This window comes from Thamnophis sirtalis, unplaced genomic scaffold, assembly GCF_051295495.1.
Source record: "Thamnophis sirtalis isolate CommonGarterSnake01/CBP01778 unplaced genomic scaffold, rThaSir2_p1.2 scaffold_2, whole genome shotgun sequence".
NCBI lineage: Eukaryota > Metazoa > Chordata > Lepidosauria > Squamata > Natricidae > Thamnophis > Thamnophis sirtalis.
Window position 1 is genome coordinate 127,010,075 of NW_028261382.1, and position 17,592 is coordinate 127,027,666.

Genomic DNA, 17,592 nt, shown 5'->3' on the forward strand with positions numbered 1-17,592 from the left:
AAATTAAATATAGGTTTCAGCAGAACCTTCACATATTTCTTAACTTGGATGATGTATAAACAATGGAGACTTATTCAGTACTCAGTGGCAATACAGGTAGTCCTCGACTTACAACAGTTCATTTATTGACTGTTTAAAGTTACAGAAAAAACTGACTGATGACCATGTTTCATACATATGACCATTACAGTACCTCCATGGTAATGTAATCAGATGCTTGGCAACTGGCTCATATATATAATGGATGCAGTGTCTTGGAGTCATGTGATTGCCTTTTGTGATCTTATGACAAGCAAAATCAATGGGGAAGCCAGATTGACTTAACAACCGTGTTACTAACTTCACAACTGCAGTGATTCACTTAACAAATGTGGCAACTATGGTCATAAAATGGAGCAAAATGCATTTAACAACTGTTTCACTTAGCAACAGAAATTTTATGCTCAATTGTGGATGTAGGTTGAGAAGTTGAGGACCACCTGTACTGAAAATAGCCTTCAACATGGCAGCTCCATCTCATTCTGAGTTCACAACTGATTAACACACACACACACACACACTGCACTATATGAACTGAATTTCCAAAAGTCTTTATGTAAAACAGTATTAAAAAGTCAATAGATACTGAGTTATGGCTGGGCCATTATTTACTATCTTGAAGCTTTGTACCAATAGCAGTAGACTGAGTAGTAACTGTCATGCAGAGACAATTGACTGTTAAATGTTTCTGCTAGTTTGGTACTTTCCCCAAATATATTATCCCTGTTCTGTTTCTCATACATGAGATGCAAACATGACTGCATAAAGACATGAATTTAAATGAAACCAGACCCTTTTCCCCCATAACAAATATCATCTTGAGGGTAATTTGAATTGCAGAAATACAGCAATAAAATAGTGGTGGTATTTTTAATACTGTATTAATGTAATGTTTTTTCTTAGTTAAAGTGAATGATACAACATTATTAATACAAAGCAGTTAAGAACATTTCTCTGTGTAAAATACTGCAAGACTAATGTATATTGCCAAAACATTTCTATTATCCATTTTACAGAGTCAGATTTTTTTTTTCATTCAACAGAACTCTACTTTGACAATTGAAGAATTTCATTCCAAACTGCAAGAAGCCACTAACTTCCCACTGCGACCTTTTGTCATCCCATTTTTGAAGGTATTGCACAGATCATTGATCTGGAAACTATTTTAAACCATATCATTGCTCGGTCACAGATGTGTATTATAGTTCTGCTTTTTAAGAGAGTGGGGAAAATGATTCTCATTTTTAAGGGCTGCATTCTTAGCGTAAGTGGGATAAACTCTTTGAGAATAATTATTTCCTATATATGCATAGCTAACTAGACAGAATTTGTCAGCTCTGTAACATCTACTTTCAGTGTTATAAAGCACAGTTGTAAAATCATTTTTCAGTTGTGCTACCTCATAATCTATTCAATCCATTTTCTCCCATGTATGGTTGATTGACAGTGGCTCCTTCACCAGGTATAGCCCCATTGAGCCAACTCTTGCACAGCTTGGTTTATTATCAGTAGCAGTAAAAAGTGAAATCACCTAATAATGTTACTGCTGTTTTAGTAACAAGGTTCAAGCTAAATTTCTGATAGTCATATTTAATAATATGGATAACATGACAGAGAGAGAGAGAAACAGAGAGTGTTTATTCAGTTCATTTCAGACATGATATAATGATAACATAATTGCCTGGATGCCCATACACAGGTAGTCCTCAACTTACAACAGTTCATTTAATTACAGTTTAGAGTTACAATAGTACTGAAAAAAGTGACTTATCACACTTACCACCATTGCAGCATCCCCATGGTCACGTGATCAAAATTCAGAAACTTGACAACTGACCATTCATATTTAGGACACCTGCAGTGTCCCAGGGTCATGTGATCACCTTTTGTAACTTTCTGACAAGCAAAGTCAATGGGGAAACCAGATTCACTTAACAACCCTGTTACTAACTTCACAACTGATTTACTTAAACACTGTGGGAAGAAAGGTCATAAAACTCACTTAACAAATGTCTCGCTTAGCAACAGAAATGTGGGGCTCAGTTGTGGTCATAAGTCGAGGATTACCTGTATATACTTTGAAAAGACTCTTCTCTGAAACCTATACAGTTGAACCCTCTAACCCTCACAGCTCCAACCTTAAACTGTCTACCGTGGACCTCACCCCATTCCTAAGAGGTCCATAAAGGGGTGGGGGGGTGCATAAGCGCACCAGCGTGCCTACCATCCCTGTCCCACTCTCCCCATGTATTTATATTCATTTCTTTCGTTCATATCCATGTTTATATTTAATATACCTATTATCTTGTACATTTTGACAAACTAATAAACACAAATGCAAACATTACAAAGTCCAATCAGAATCATCTGCAAGATACAGTGCTTTCATCGAAATAATGAAAACAGAACCTTACTGCACCTTACAAATACATATACTGTACATGTCTACAGCATCACATCAGACAAAAGGAGTGAAGCTTTTTCTCAGCAATATCTTTAATCCAGACAGTTAGATTAGACCTGGTGATTTGGCTCATAATATATTGCATGTATTGTGTCAGCTGGCCAACAGAAAATCCTTTTTCAACCTCTTGCATTAGGAAACCAGATGTCTTGAGCTTTCCCTTCCCCCTTAGATATCCTGTCAGAATCACCAGCTTCCTACAGCAAGGAACTAGTGATCTGAAACAAAATCATTCAGCAGAGTGAAAGCCTCATTACTTTCTACTTCCTTCAAGCAAACTTGGTCAAGATTTCTGTGAGGAAGGGCTCTTCAATAAATATCTACAGGAAACAATTTCAGACTTTCCTCATATGTCATATTACTGAACATGCCATTTGCAAAAAGGTTCACTATCTCATATCAAAATTCAGTTAGCTTCATATGGTGCCCCAAAAAATGGAAAGCACAGGCTCTAACCAAGGTTTTTTAATAAAAATAAATACAACAAAAGAAAAAACATGCAGACCACTGGTCATATGGTTTCCCTCAGTTACATGAAATAAGCAATGCTGATTTATTGGATTTTTTTTCAGGGGTGGGGGTTGGAGCAGAAAATTTGAAGACCTCTTTTTAAAAAGTAAATATTCCCAAATCCTTAAAATGAAAAAGAGGTTAAGAAATAAAGCCTGTTTGCTACAGAAATATCTTGAAGTTTCGAATTCCCAGATTTTCCCTCAGGCATTTGGTCTGGATGGTAATTGAGTCTAGTGTATAAAGCTGCTGTTGTTATTAGATTTTTGCTTTTTTCCAATAGTGTATTGGGAACTTTGCTCAGTAACATTGTGTTATATATATTTAAATTGGGTATATAGATATTTAAGCTATTGTTTTTACTTTATTGTTGGCTTGTTTTTCAACAGTCACTATCAATTTCTCACCTTTACTGTTTTTTATAAATACCTCAAGGAGTGCTGGGTTTAAAAAAATTTAGAACCTCTTCTGTAGGCGTGGCCTGCTTTGTAGGAGTGGCTTGCCGGCCATGTGACTGGGTGGGGGTGGCTTGGAAGTCATGTGACTGGGTGGGCATGGCCAACTTGTAAAATGTGGTGAAACTCACTTAACAACCCTCTTGCTTAGCAACCAAAATGTTGGCTCAGAAACTCTGGCATTTGAAGCACGCAAGTCTTAAAGCTGTCAAGTTACAAGACCCTTGCACCCCTAACCCTTTAGAAAAAAAAACCCAGGGGTGTTCAAACTTGACAGCTTTAAGACTTCTGGATTTCAACTCCCAGAATTCCTCCTCCAGTCATGTTAGCTCAAGAACTTTAGCATTGAGGTGTGCAAGTCTTAAAGCTGTAAAGTTACAAGACTTTTGCACCCCTAGCCCTTTAGAAAAAAACTCCAGGGATGTTCAAACTTGACAGTTTTAAGACATTAAGGTTTAGATAGGACTCTTAGAGGCAGGCGGGGAGATTGGTGAGCCAGCCAATCAGTGAGCGGGGACAGGGCAAGCATGGTGCGGATGGGCGGGGGGAGGGAGCTGGAACCGGTTCTAAACGGCATGGTAGATTTGTGGAACCTCTTCTATAGAAGAGGTTAGAACTGGCAGGAACCCACCCCTGACCTCAAGATAGTAAACACACACATTACCGTATTTTCACCCATATAACCCGCGGGTTATATGCGGTTTTTACATGCACAGCGCCCCCCTGCGGGTTATATGCGTGGGCGGGGTATACGGAAGATATTTTACACGATCGGAGGCTTGCGCAGGCTTGTTTCTCCGTTTCTTCCCCCACCCCGATCTCAGCTGTTTCCTTCTCCTCCGTTCCTTTCCTCTTCCCCAGCTTGCGCAGGCTTGTTTCTCCGTTTCTTCCCCCACCCCGATCTCAGCTGTTTCCTTCTCCTCCGTTCCTTTCCTCTTCCCCAGCTTGCGCAGGCTTGTTTCTCCGTTTCTTCCCCCACCCCGATCTCAGCTGTTTCCTTCTCCTCCGTTCCTTTCCTCTTCCCCAGCTTGCGCAGGCTTGTTTCTCCGTTTCTTCCCCCACCCCGATCTCAGCTGTTTCCTTCTCCTCCGTTCCTTTCCTCTTCCCCAGCTTGCGCAGGCTTGTTTCTCCGTTTCTTCCCCCACCCCGATCTCAGCTGTTTCCTTCTCCTCCGTTCCTTTCCTCTTCCCCAGCTTGCGCAGGCTTGTTTCTCCGTTTCTTCCCCCACCCCGATCTCAGCTGTTTCCTTCTCCTCCGTTCCTTTCCTCTTCCCCAGCTTGCGCAGGCTTGTTTCTCCGTTTCTTCCTCCCCCATCTCAGCTGTTTCCCTTCTCTCTTACTCGTCGCGGGTTATATGCGTGGGCGGGTTATATGCGTGGGCGGGGTATACGGAAGATATTTTACACGATCCGGAAAACCCGCGGGTTATATGCGTGGGCGGGTTATTTGCGTGGGCGGGTTATATGGGTGAAAATACGGTACTCCTTCTTCCTCCTATTTTCATCACAAGAAAAACCCTTTGGTAGATTGGGCTGAGAGAGACTGGCCCAAGGTCGCCCAGCTAGCTTTCATGGATTAAACAGGACTTGAACTCACAATTTCCGGCTTTCTAGACTAGTTCCTTAACCACTAGACCAAACTCACTCTCTGTGTTCTCAATGTTCTATGTTTTATGGCTCGACTATGGGGCATCCATTTAAACCTTTTAAATAAAATAAGTAATCATCCATAGACTTTGTAGCTCCTAGCTAAAACAAAATCAACAATATTGCTCTTCCCAGTCCCAATTTATTATATATAAATTATGAGATGGCAGTCCCAAAAAAGCTTTTTCAAAAGGCAACTGGACTTTCTTGTTTTTCTTTAAAGAGTTTTCACTGCTCATCCAAGAAGCTTCTTCAGCTCTGAGTTTCTTGGATAAGAAGCAAAATCTTCAAAGAAAAACAAGAAAGTTCAGTTGCCTCTTGAAAAAGCAGCTTTGGGGCAAACATAACCTGGATTACTGAGAATCTCCATAGACATATGAGGTGGCAGAATATAAAATAAATTACAATGCATTACTTATAGAATTTAATATTTTACTGTAATATTGTGATACATATGAAGCTGGGATGAATCCAGAATTATTTAATCACAACAAATCTTCTACAAATAAAAAAAATACCCATAAAACAGAAACTTTAATTTCAATTCAAAAGCAACTTCTATCATTTCAAATATCCACAGGACAAATACTTGTTTTTCATTGTCATTATCTACTTGCTGTACAATGTTTTTATTCAGTTGTTTAATAAGGCAAGTGGGTAGGAAGAAAGATTCAGTTACAATTCTTACACCAAATGAGATTTTATTTTTCTGCATGTCTTTAAGAGAGAGAAGTATTTCAGTGTTGCAACTCATCATACCTAAATATTATCATGGTGAAGTAAACAACTTTAAAAAAAAGGAAAACAAAAGAGAATAAGGGAGGGGGGGCTGCAATAATACTTCTAGACCTTTCCATCATTGCTTCACACCATATGGTTGTCATATCATTTATTTGGGATCACTAGAATCAAAGATGCAACTTCTCTTTTCTTCTTCTAATTTTAGTGCATTTCCTCAAAGGAGACATTAATGACAAAAACCATATGGTTGTGGGAACACGGGCCTTAATAAGTGCATTGAAATGCTGCTGTAACAATATGCATTAAAGTCTTGTTTTCATTAAGCTAATGTAACTCACAGACCCTCAGTTCCATTTTGCATTTATGGAGAAACATTTACTGGAAGGATATTAGACACCGTTCTAATTACCTAATCTGGCACCAGAATTAGAGCAAGCAAAATTGCTTTGCATTACCATATTTTAAAAAAAAATTGGCAGAAGATGTTTATGGAGTCAGTAAATTAAACAGAGTACTAAGGGAAAGAGTGCATGTATTATGTCATTTGTATGTATACATTTGTTAATGGTCATGTATATGTCTCTCATTACCTATTTGCTTATGTAGCTATGCATATTTAATCTATCAATTATAGCATAATTTAATATATTCCCCAGTCCCAATAGGTATTTTCACTACAAATTTCTCTAATTATAGGTTCTTTTTTCTTATTAATAAATATTAATTTAAAACAAGTTTTCAGCAATTCTTTGTGAATGTGCTTGATTTAATTCAATTTTAATAAAATATTAGAAGCTTATGGATCTCATCATTCCATTGCAAAGCTTGTTTATATTTTGTGACCAGGATTTCTTTTTCAAACACATATTAATCCCTTTTCTGGGGATGAGCCAAAAAAGCCTGGCCAAAAACATCTGCATGCAAGATGTCTAGCACATGATATCATTTTCCTAAATACCATTTGGATATTTAAAGACTGCATAGATGCATCTGTATGCAAAGCTGAAAACACTCCCTACATAACGCTAAGAAGAAAACTTTGGTACAAGATGGGAAGAGACTAGCAAATAGATATGAGTGGCCTTTTAGATATATGTCCATATACTAATGCAGTGGTTCCCAAACTTGGCAACTTTAAGACTTGTGGACTTCAACTCCCAGAATTCTCCAGCCAGCAGAGCTGGCTGGAGTTGCCAAGTTTGGGCTGGCTGGAGAATTCTGGGAGTTGAAGTCCACAAGTCTTAAAGTTGCCAAGTTTGGGCTGGCTGGAGAATTCTGGGAGTTGAAGTCCACAAGTCTTAAAGTTGCCAAGTTTGGGAACCACTTACTAATGTGAGTTCTACTTATGCTATTTCAAAATGAAAACTTCAGAAAACTTCATGAACTTAATATTAATTTATAATCCTGTTTTGTGTATCTGGTAGAAGGAATGGAACTTTTAATGCCTGTGAGAAGATAAATGTGGAAGCTTCTAATATGGACACAGATAAGGAATGCACATGATGAAAAAGCCACCCAGAAGTGTTCTTGTTCACGTTTATACACATATGTACACATGCACAGCTTCTTTGTCTCAGAAAAAAATGTGCTGTTTTTTTATTAAAAAAAGTCACTTATAAAAGTAGATCTCTAGAATTAGTTAGCATAGGAGAATACAACGTAGGATAGATTCTGCGGCAAACAATCACCTTGTCAACAAACTGCAAAAAACATACTTGCTGCAATTTATCACATGGTATCTATTGCAATTCTCATCATATCACATTCAGCACAAAACGTGAACATTAACAGGGACCTTGGAGGTCTTCTAGTCTGATCCCCTGTTCAAGCAGTTGTTTAAATTTTCCTGCAAATTCCAAGTTTCACGAGACAATTCTTGATTTGGTTTGTATACTAATCAATTTACATAGCAGAAAGAAAATTACAGAAGCTCTGAGAATCTTTTAAGATCATAGGGAAAGTTTTATTTGCCTTTAAAAACTCCCTCTTCCTCTCTCCCTCACCCCCTCCCTCTTTCCCCTCCCTCTCTCTACCCCTCCCTCCCTCTCTCTCCCCTTCCCTTTCTCCTCATTTCTCTCCCTCCCTCCCCCCCTCTCTCCTCTCCACATATCTTTCTTTTCTCTCCTATCATCCTGTTCTGTCAAAGAGACCTTCACATCCCCCAAGCGCACCGCAGTGCTTTTCCCTATTTGTGCCTGAGGCTCTACATAGCAGCTGGAGAAGGGCCAGATGGTCACAGAGGAGAGAGATGTTTGTTGTTCAGTATTGCAAAGCATATGATAGTTTTTCTTAGCCAGGAGAGTTTTGCTTTCCACTCTCCTTTCTAGAAAAGCCCCATTCAAAGCTTGGTATTATTGGTAAAGTTACCAAATCATGATTTGTTGACACTCACTATGTTTCAGTTTTGATGCATTTTTTTTAAACATTATCAATATTTAACACTGGGACAAAAGGTGATGATTTCAGCCTTCACAGACCCAGTTTTCTCCTGAGGTGTTAAGATTAGACATTGCAGAATTTCTAGTCTACGTAGAGAAGTCATGTGGGAAATAATGTCCCACTTTTTCATAATTGAGAAAAACTGAAGTACATTCCATTTTTATGTATATACTAGTCGATAACCCGGCACTGCCAGAGTATTTATTTATAGGGGGGAAATGTCTGAACCAAACGTAATTTCTAATGTTGGATTTTCCCCCTTATCGGAGGGAGCCCCCTTGTGGAATATTGTGAAGCCGATACCATGGCAACTCCACTACACTGTATAGTAGAAGCCATTTTAGGCAGTACAGTAGAAGACATTTAAAGGCACAAGAGGCTGCATCTTAACAAAATACACATCCCGAGGGGTGTTAGGGGTGTCTTATCCCCACAGTATTTTTCTCCAGAGAGTAAGTCATCTGTGTACCAAGTTTGCTTGAAATTGCTCGAGGCGTTCTCATATCGTTCCTTTTCTGTTCTCTCAGGCCAATTTGCCCCTGCTACAGCGGGAGCTCCTACATTGTGCAAGGCTGGCCAAGCAAAATCCCGCCCAGTACCTCGCTCAGCATGAGCAGCTGCTTCTGGATGCCAGCACCACCTCACCTGTTGACTCCTCAGAGCTGCTTCTCGATGTGAACGAAAACGGGAAGAGGCGAACTCCAGACAGGTGAGCATTTCATCCAGGTGAACTGCCTTTGCAATGTTTATTTTGTCTCAACAGTATGCCTTCTTCTCCCTGCACAAATACTACAGATCTCCATCATCCAGCAAAAAGCATGGAACTTCTTTCTGTGTGTAAGGGGGGGGACGACGGATGAGCATTAGCAAAGTAGACTGATGGATGGATAGGGATGGAATGTATTACTTTAGCTTTGGCCTAGCAGAACACTGGCATTCAGTAAAAGAAAAGCTACAGTCAGAAAATGAAGGCCTTTAAAAAGTGAAACTATCTATCCTACCTTTATTGGGTAGAAGGGATTTCAATATATTGAATCACTTTGACGACTGTTTCAAAATATTTAAAGAGGAACTGTAAAGGGAAAATGAGGATCTCTTACACCATTTTATTAGCCACACATAAATAGAAAAATGTGTTGCACAAAGGGAAGTGGATTTTGATTTAGCACTTTTTATAGATTATGTAATGGGACACGATGGCTCAGTGGCTAAGACTGTGTAACAGAGGGAGCTCCCGTTACTTGTCCCAGCTTCTACCAACCTAACAGTTTGAAAGCACATAAAAATGCAAGTAGAAAAATAGGGACCACCTTTGGTGGGAAGGTAACATTGTTTCGTGGGCCGTTGCTGTTTAGTCATGCCAGCCACATGACCACGGAGACGTCTTTGGACAGTGCTGGCTCTTTCGCTTTGAAATGGAGATGAGCACCATCCCCTAGAGTCGGGAATGACTAGCACATATGTGCAGGGGCAACCTTATAGATTATGAAGCAATTTATAGTAATGGCACAGTTGTTGTTGTTACTCATGGTTTATACATTGCAACTAATCTAACAGTGAAATGTAGAATTATTATTGAATTCAACTGTAGTTTATATATTATTTGCAAATTATGTAAACATACGGGGTGTGATTTAATTTGCAGTGAACAAAATTTTCACATTGAAGAATGCTTATACTCTAAAAAAGATCCACTTCTTTACTTCCATTGTTTCCATTTAGTCCATTAGAATATATGCAACTTGAACTACCCGGAATGTGGGGGAAAGTATACAGAATTGCATTTTGTCAAAATATCTCACAGTAATGTAGTTATTAACTACTAAGATTCCTATACATTCCATATTGGCCTGCACATGATTGTCATATTGGATATATTTGGATAAATGTGCTGAATATATTGAAGTTCCAGATCTTGCACATGTAATAAGCTAAATGTAATAAGGATCTCGAAGTTGCAGCTTTGCATAAAATATATCGAATGACCACCTGCTGGGTGGCTCATAGATAGTATTCCAAGAAGAAGAGCAGCAAGCAAATATGGTTGGTTTTGGGTCACCACAGCATGTCTCCCGGGCACAGTAAGATATGGCTGGCTGGACTGCCCAGGGGTCCCCTTTAGAAATTCTGATTAGTTCTCCACTCCATCCCAGGTTGTGCTTTGGGGGCAATGGCACACTTTTTGATGGCAATTTGAACCTTCTTTAAACCAAGTTAATGGCCTTTGAGGCTTCCGCCACATGAGTAGAGTTCTCTTTTTAAGTAAAGTAAGAATTATATGTCACAGGGAGGGCATCAGGATTTGAAAGATGCTTAGGTGCAGCATGGCCCAAAAAAGGTTGGGAACCACTGTTCTAAATCCTTCTAGACCTCCAGTATCTTACATAGCGCATATCATGCAAAATTCAGCAAGTCCCTGGGTTAACAACACTCCAGTTTAAGGAAGATTCGTAGTTTTGAAAGAAGCCTATTGTAGCAAAGTTTGTTTTAAATACACAATGATTCAAGTTAAATATACAATGGTTCAAATTCATTATACAATACTGCTCATACAATAATACTGTTCCAGTTTACCTACAATTCAATTGAAGGATGGACCTTGGGAACATAACTCATTATTAAACTGAAGACTAACTGTAATAAAATACCATGGTAACCTGAACAAAACCCATATAAAATATAGAGTATACTAAGACAATCAGTAGTAATAATAATGCAATATAACTATACTGCACAATCTAAAAGTTTAAATATACTCAGTACTCAAAGCCCCATGAAAGAATTCAGTTGTTCTCTGAATGTCACAATCATGGGAGATCAAGATACAATTTCTAGTGAAGACTGTTCCATAAAATAGGTAAAATAATTACAAAAATATTTTTGTCTGGTCTCACTTCTCTCATCTTGTAAACATGGGGAACCACTAGCAATTTTGCCACAAGGATCACCTGATGGGTCAGCATAGTTTAAAGCAGTCCTGCAGATGTCATTGCTGTTTATAAATATATGTTTAATGGCATAGTATTCATCACTTTTGATCCATGAGATGTATGAAAAACCTTTCAAACTCCTTACAATAGCTGCACTCCTTACAGTCTGAATTTGAAACCCCTTGATCAGATCATGCCATAAGAATGTTTTAAAAGCTGTATCTTTTAATTGTTCATTTCACTCTCAGACTTAATCCAAGTGCAGTTATAAACCCTACTGGTTTCTCTATTGATTCAAATTTTTCTGGTTCTTAGGTCAAGTAGTTTGTTAGTAATTTCTTGTTTAATTTTGTTGATTGTAGCTTTCTGTGCAAGATTATTTTAAAACACTATTTGATGATAGAGCTTCTTTAGTTTGACTACTTTTGTGTATAACATGAAGCCAAGATATGTAAGAATTGGTTGGCAAAGTTCATTGAATTATCTAGAAGGAAAACTGATTTTATTTAAGCAACGTAATAGTTATAGGTGATCCAGTTAAATAACAATTTTAACAATCTTTTATATAATTGGGATGAAATGCTAATGAGATATTAGTGCACACTGAGATTAACATACTTAGTGAAAGAAGCAGGCAACATTTTCAACTAGAATCAGAGATTGTATCATAACCAAAGCAGCAACAATATTTATACTTCAGGCATATAACAGAAGACAACTTTACAGAGGTACAAATATTCAAGGCTATGCTGAAGTTTGGGGATCCAGACCAATGAACTACATCAGACCATCCTCATAAGTTTTTGTATAAAAGCAGCCATAATTATGGTGCCCAAGTGATTACCTACTTCTCTCTGACAATATTAATCTAACCCCATGGTATCACATATTTAACTTTTTTTCAATTTTATTTTCAGTTCATTGGCAACCAAGACAAATTTTGATTTCATTCCTTGCACTTGTTCATTTTCTGTTCTGCAGAAAAGCATTACTATATGATCCCACAGATTCATTTTAACAAATACAAAACTACTGTAACCTTATGTTTTATGGCCTGTAAAGCACTTATGCCCATAATACTGCAAAATGTTTCATCACAAACCCCTTCCATAGTCACATGATTACATTCTGGATGATTATGATTGGTTGCCAGGCATCCACAATCATGTGCTCACCATTTACCACCTTCTCTGCTAGCTTCTCTAGAAAGTCGATGGGAAAGCTGGCAGGAAAGATTGCAATCTGTTGCTGCCTGCCTCTTGTCTCTGTGGGTGGCTGAAAGAGGTGGCTACTTAAGAGAGATGAATTCCCCAATGAAGTTAAGAAAGGGAGCTCAGATCCAGAACACAGAACAGTTTTCTTCTGTGCCTGGAGAGAAGATGATTTTGTTTGGGTAGGTGGAGAAACAGAGCTTAGCTCCTGAAGAGCTGAGCTCCATTCCTGCAACTTGCCAAAGCAGTTCTTTTCTACCCATGGAGTGGAAATGAAGTTGGCAGACAACTTTTTTGGTTGTTGTATCCACTTAATGAGCCAGGCAATCACTTAGCAACCACAACCAGGAATGCCAGGATTGTGGTTCTTGAACAAAACAGTCACATGGTGTTAGGTAAGCTCCCCGTTGGGAAGAGAAGCGTTGTGAGAGTGTTGTTGGAGAACACACAAACCAGCATACAGAGACACTGCAGTTTAAGTAGGCTTTTACTTTCGTGGAAATAGAGGTATCAGAATCCATCAAACAGTCCAAGTCATACACGGATAAGACAATCAGTCATCAATGTCTTTCAGTTAAGGGATAATCCAAATAACATAGTCCATAATCATACAATCAGTCCGGTACACAAAGTTTGCTAGCATCTCACTTCATGCCCACTTTACTCAATGCTTGAGATTTTGGTCTCAATTGCAGCCACAAGTCAGAGACTATCATGTCTTTTCTATATTGGCTGTATGGTCAAATAGAGAAAAATAAAAATAAATAGAATGGATACTGAAGATAAAAATGTCCATATTGTATCGGTATTTTTGAAATTGCTGAAATATTGTTTTATGAACTATCAGTTCTAGGTCCAGGCTACTTTGGAGGGCAGTCTCTGCCACATATGTGGGAGACACACCCACATGTGTAGGTGATGGGGGGGGTCACATGCAAAGGGGGAGGGGTTCACATGTGCATGCATGGGGGAGTGCGGGTGGTGTGGTGCCCCTCTCCTGCACCCCATTTTTGGTCCCAGGAGGTTTCAGGGAGGCCTGCTAGGCCCAAAACAGGGCATGCAGCGGGGGGCAGTTATACACATGCATGTGGGAAGCACGGGTGGTCATGTGCATGCATGGGAGTGGGGGGGGAACATTGCATTATGGGTGTGGGCACATATGCGCTATCGTGCGCACACGTGATTTCAGCAGGCGAGGGGAAAAAGGTTAGCCATCACTGGCCTATATGAATGTTTTTGCAGATGGTTCTACTGTGATTTTCTTCATGAATAGAAGCAAATTTGGCATCTTGAAAAAAGTTTTCACCAGCTATTTGCTTTCAGAAATGCTCCTATTCTTCTGGAAACAATGTTACAGCATTTTAAGACAGGAATTTTATTCAATTTTTTGTCTTTCGGCTGAGGCTGGATTTAGTTTGGCTTTGTTTTATTTTTTGGCAGTTTAATACATTATAAACACAAAGTATTAAAGTAGACCCATATTTAATAATTATCTCCATTTACATTCTCCATTTACATTTGCTACATTACATGCTATCTTTTCGGTTAAAATATAAAAGAAATGCTGCATTTCTTGTTGGAATTTTGATCTATGCCCCCTCCTAACTAAATTACTTGAACAATAGCAATAGCCCTTGGATTCATATACCATTTCACAATGTTTTGCAGTCTTCTCTAAGGAGTTCACAGAGTCAGCGTATTGCCCCCAACAATCTGGGTCCTCCTTTTACTGACCTCGGAAGGATGGAAGGAAGAGTCAGCCTTGAGCTGGTCAGAATCGAACTCCTGGCAGCCAGCAGAACTAGCTTGCAATACTGCAAATATATACAACTTCTTTCTTTCTTTCTTTCTTTCTTTCTTTCTTTCTTTCTCTTTCTTCCTTCCTTCTTTCTTTCTTTCCTTCCTTCCTTCCTTCCTGTCTTTCTTTTTTTCTCATTTTGTCTGTATATTCATTTTCTATCTCTTGCTTTTTATCTATATGCCCAGTTCTGCTGTATGCAAAGTTTTATGAAACAGGCTGACAGCAGAGCTCTCAGTGAATGTTTTCTTGGTACATATGGTCTGACATGGATGAGCAGCCACGGTGAGATTTTGGAGTCTATTAAATGAGCTCATTAAAAAGATCAATCTGTTTCTGTAATAACACTGGAAGCCATCAGTCACTGAATGAGAGAAGAGAATGACACCTGAGGAGACAACACATTTTTAATAATTTTGCTTGGTATATTAGAAACAAAGTGAGAGATGAATATACTGGTAGATATATGTATGTGTGCATATAAATCTGTACATGTATATATACAATTTCTTTTCAGTCTGTACAGGAAATCTGTACGTTTTCTAAAAAGAAGAGCTCATATTTATGCATTTTAAAAATTCTGTACTCATTTATATACAGCATCTTTTACTAAATGCCATATACTTTTGTTCTGAAGGTGATCCTGATCTCTTTAGATCTCATTAGGAGCAATTATTTTGGTTTTGAGTTTTTGGATATAGATTATATTGCATTACTTTTTCCAATATAGTTATAGTGACTATCACCAGACTTAATTACATAGTTGGAAATTAATACAGAGGAGCAGTTAGTTTGGTATTGTGGACCACAGTTCATTGTTCTCTTTTATATAACCTCCAATCTTGTGAGTGACACTTGTATTCTAGTCATCTTCCATAGCGAACAATAGTTGCACTTGACTTGTGAAGATTATTATTTCTCCTCCTATCTGTTTTTTTTCACCCCATCTCAAAGCCCAACCAGTAGCTGCTAACCTTTTTTCCCCTTGCATTTTTTTTAAAAAAATTGTTCTTTGTAATGAAAATTGTGCATGTCGCATTTTTGATCTTCAACTTGTAAGCCACCAAGATTCACCTTGTAGGAGAAACAGGTAGCACAAAATTTGAATAAATAAAATGAATAACCTAGTATGTGCCCAAGAATCTGCAAGGTTCAATCAAGGTAACGTTATTGAGAACTGTTCTCATCTATAATTGCCACATTTAAGTCCCGGAATGCTATTTATAATGAATTATTTCTTTCGCCCCCAGTTTCCCCAGCATACAATAATAAGGCACATGTGTGTGTGTGTATACACAATTGAAATATGGGGAAAACCATGAAAAAACTAATTAGAAAATGTAGATACATATAGGTATGTATGTATGTGGGTGGGGGTATGTGTGTGGGGGGGGGTATGTATGTATGTATGTATACACACACATACATACATATACATATATATATACGCACACACACATATATATATATGTCTACATACATACATATACACATATACATATATATATATACACACATACACACACACACATCATCATCATCATCATCGCTCAGATAGAAAGCAAAATCATTGCTGATGATTGTTGTGCCACAAATGGAGAGCCAATTTGCTTTAGTCCTGGCTAAAAACCAGAAGACGGTGAGTTCTAATCATACCTTCTGCATGAAAATCAGCTACGTGACTTTGGACCAGTCATTTTTTCTCAGCCCAAGCCACCTCACAAGGTTCTAGTTGTGGGGAAAATAGAAGAAGAACTATTAATTCACTGGCTTGAGTTATTTATAAAAATAATAACAGCAAGATATAAAGGACTAAATAAATAGAACAACGGAACTTCAGGGTAGATGAATAAAGAATTACATAACAGTTTAAAATTACCAATGAAGGCAAATAATATGGTTTAAAATTAAATTATATACTTAAATAAATAGAAGATCCCAAAAGGAAATGAATTGTATCCTGGGATACCAAAGAAATTAATGGAGGTGGTTAGAAATACTAATTGCCATATTTGAGAATTCTTGGATAACTGGCGAATAACCCAGAAGATTAGAGAATAGCAATGTTACCCTTACCTTTAAAAAGGAAAGGAGGAGGGCCTGAACAATTTCAAACTTGTCAGCTTGATGTTTATACTGGCAAGGTTTTTAAGCAAATTATTTAAGATAGTATTTGTGAACGTAAGTACAATACTTATCAAGAGCCACCCACTGGTTTATCCCAAGTCATGCCAGACCCTTTCTTTTTCATTTTTAAACATTTACCAGCTGAATAAATTGGAGAAATGCCATGGATAAAATGGACTAGGTGGGAATGGGAAAATTGGAAAAGTATTGTAAACCAGCAGCAAATGCTATTTGGGATGCATTAATAGGAGTATGGGATGCAGTTGCTCAGTGGCTAAGACGCTGAGCTTGTCGATCAGAAAGGTGGGCAGTTCAAATCCCTAGCGCCACATAGTGAGCTCCCGTTACTTGTCCCAGCTTCTGGCAACTTAGCAGTTCGAAAGCATGTAAAAATGCAAGTAAAAAAATAGGCACCAACTTTGGTGGGAAGGTAACAATGTTCCATGTACCTTTGGCACTTAGTCATGCCGGCCATATGACCACGGAAACGTCTTCAGACAGTGCTGACTCTTCGGCTTTGCAATGGAGATGAGCACCGCCTCCCAGAGTCGGGAACGACTAGCACATATGTGTGAGGGGAACCTTTACCTTTAATAGGAGCATAGAGTCTAGTTGATGGAAAGCAATTATATCTTTTTTAAATAGACCCCACTTAGAATTCTGTATTTAATTCTGGGCATCACAAAACATCAAGAAATGGCAAATAAAGAGAAGAACTACCCAAATGGTAACGGGGACTAGAAACCAAATCCTAGAAAGAACTGGTTTTAGTTATCTAAAAGTTGTCATGTAAAGAGAGAACATGTTATATGTTCTCTGCTGTCGGAGAAAGCAGGACTAGAATCAAAAGTTGAAAATACAGAGAAGTCGATTTCAGCTAGATATTAGAAGGGATTTTATGTTGGTAAAAGAGGTCAACCAACTGAATGGATTTCCTTATAAAGTAGCAATAACACTACAGCACTTAGACATTTATACCGCTTCACAATGCTTTACAGCTCCCTCTAAGCGGTTTATAGAGTCAGCATATTGCCCCCAACAATCTGGGTCCTCATTTTACCAACCTTGGAAGGATGAGTCAACCTTGAAGCTGGTGAAATTCCAACTCACAAATTGCAGGCTGCCAGCAGGCAGCAGAAGTCTTCAATACTGCATTCTAACCACTGGACCACAGTGGCTCTTCCTAATATGTTTAATAGTATATATCTTCATTCACAGTCTTTATACAGAGAC

The 17,592-nt window shown here is 38.4% G+C and overlaps 1 protein-coding gene across 6 annotated transcripts in view; it reads left to right on the forward strand.

Moving 5' to 3' along the window:
- Positions 1 to 17,592, forward strand: part of RUNX1T1 (RUNX1 partner transcriptional co-repressor 1) — a 158,118-nt gene that overhangs the window by 101,152 nt on the left and 39,374 nt on the right. For all 6 annotated transcript variants that reach the window (XM_087706864.1, XM_087706866.1, XM_087706865.1 and 3 more), the window contains 2 exons: positions 1,083 to 1,172; positions 8,821 to 9,002. In XM_087706864.1, coding sequence (XP_087562990.1) covers positions 1,083 to 1,172; positions 8,821 to 9,002 — 272 coding nt within the window. The remainder of the gene's footprint in view (positions 1 to 1,082; positions 1,173 to 8,820; positions 9,003 to 17,592) is intronic.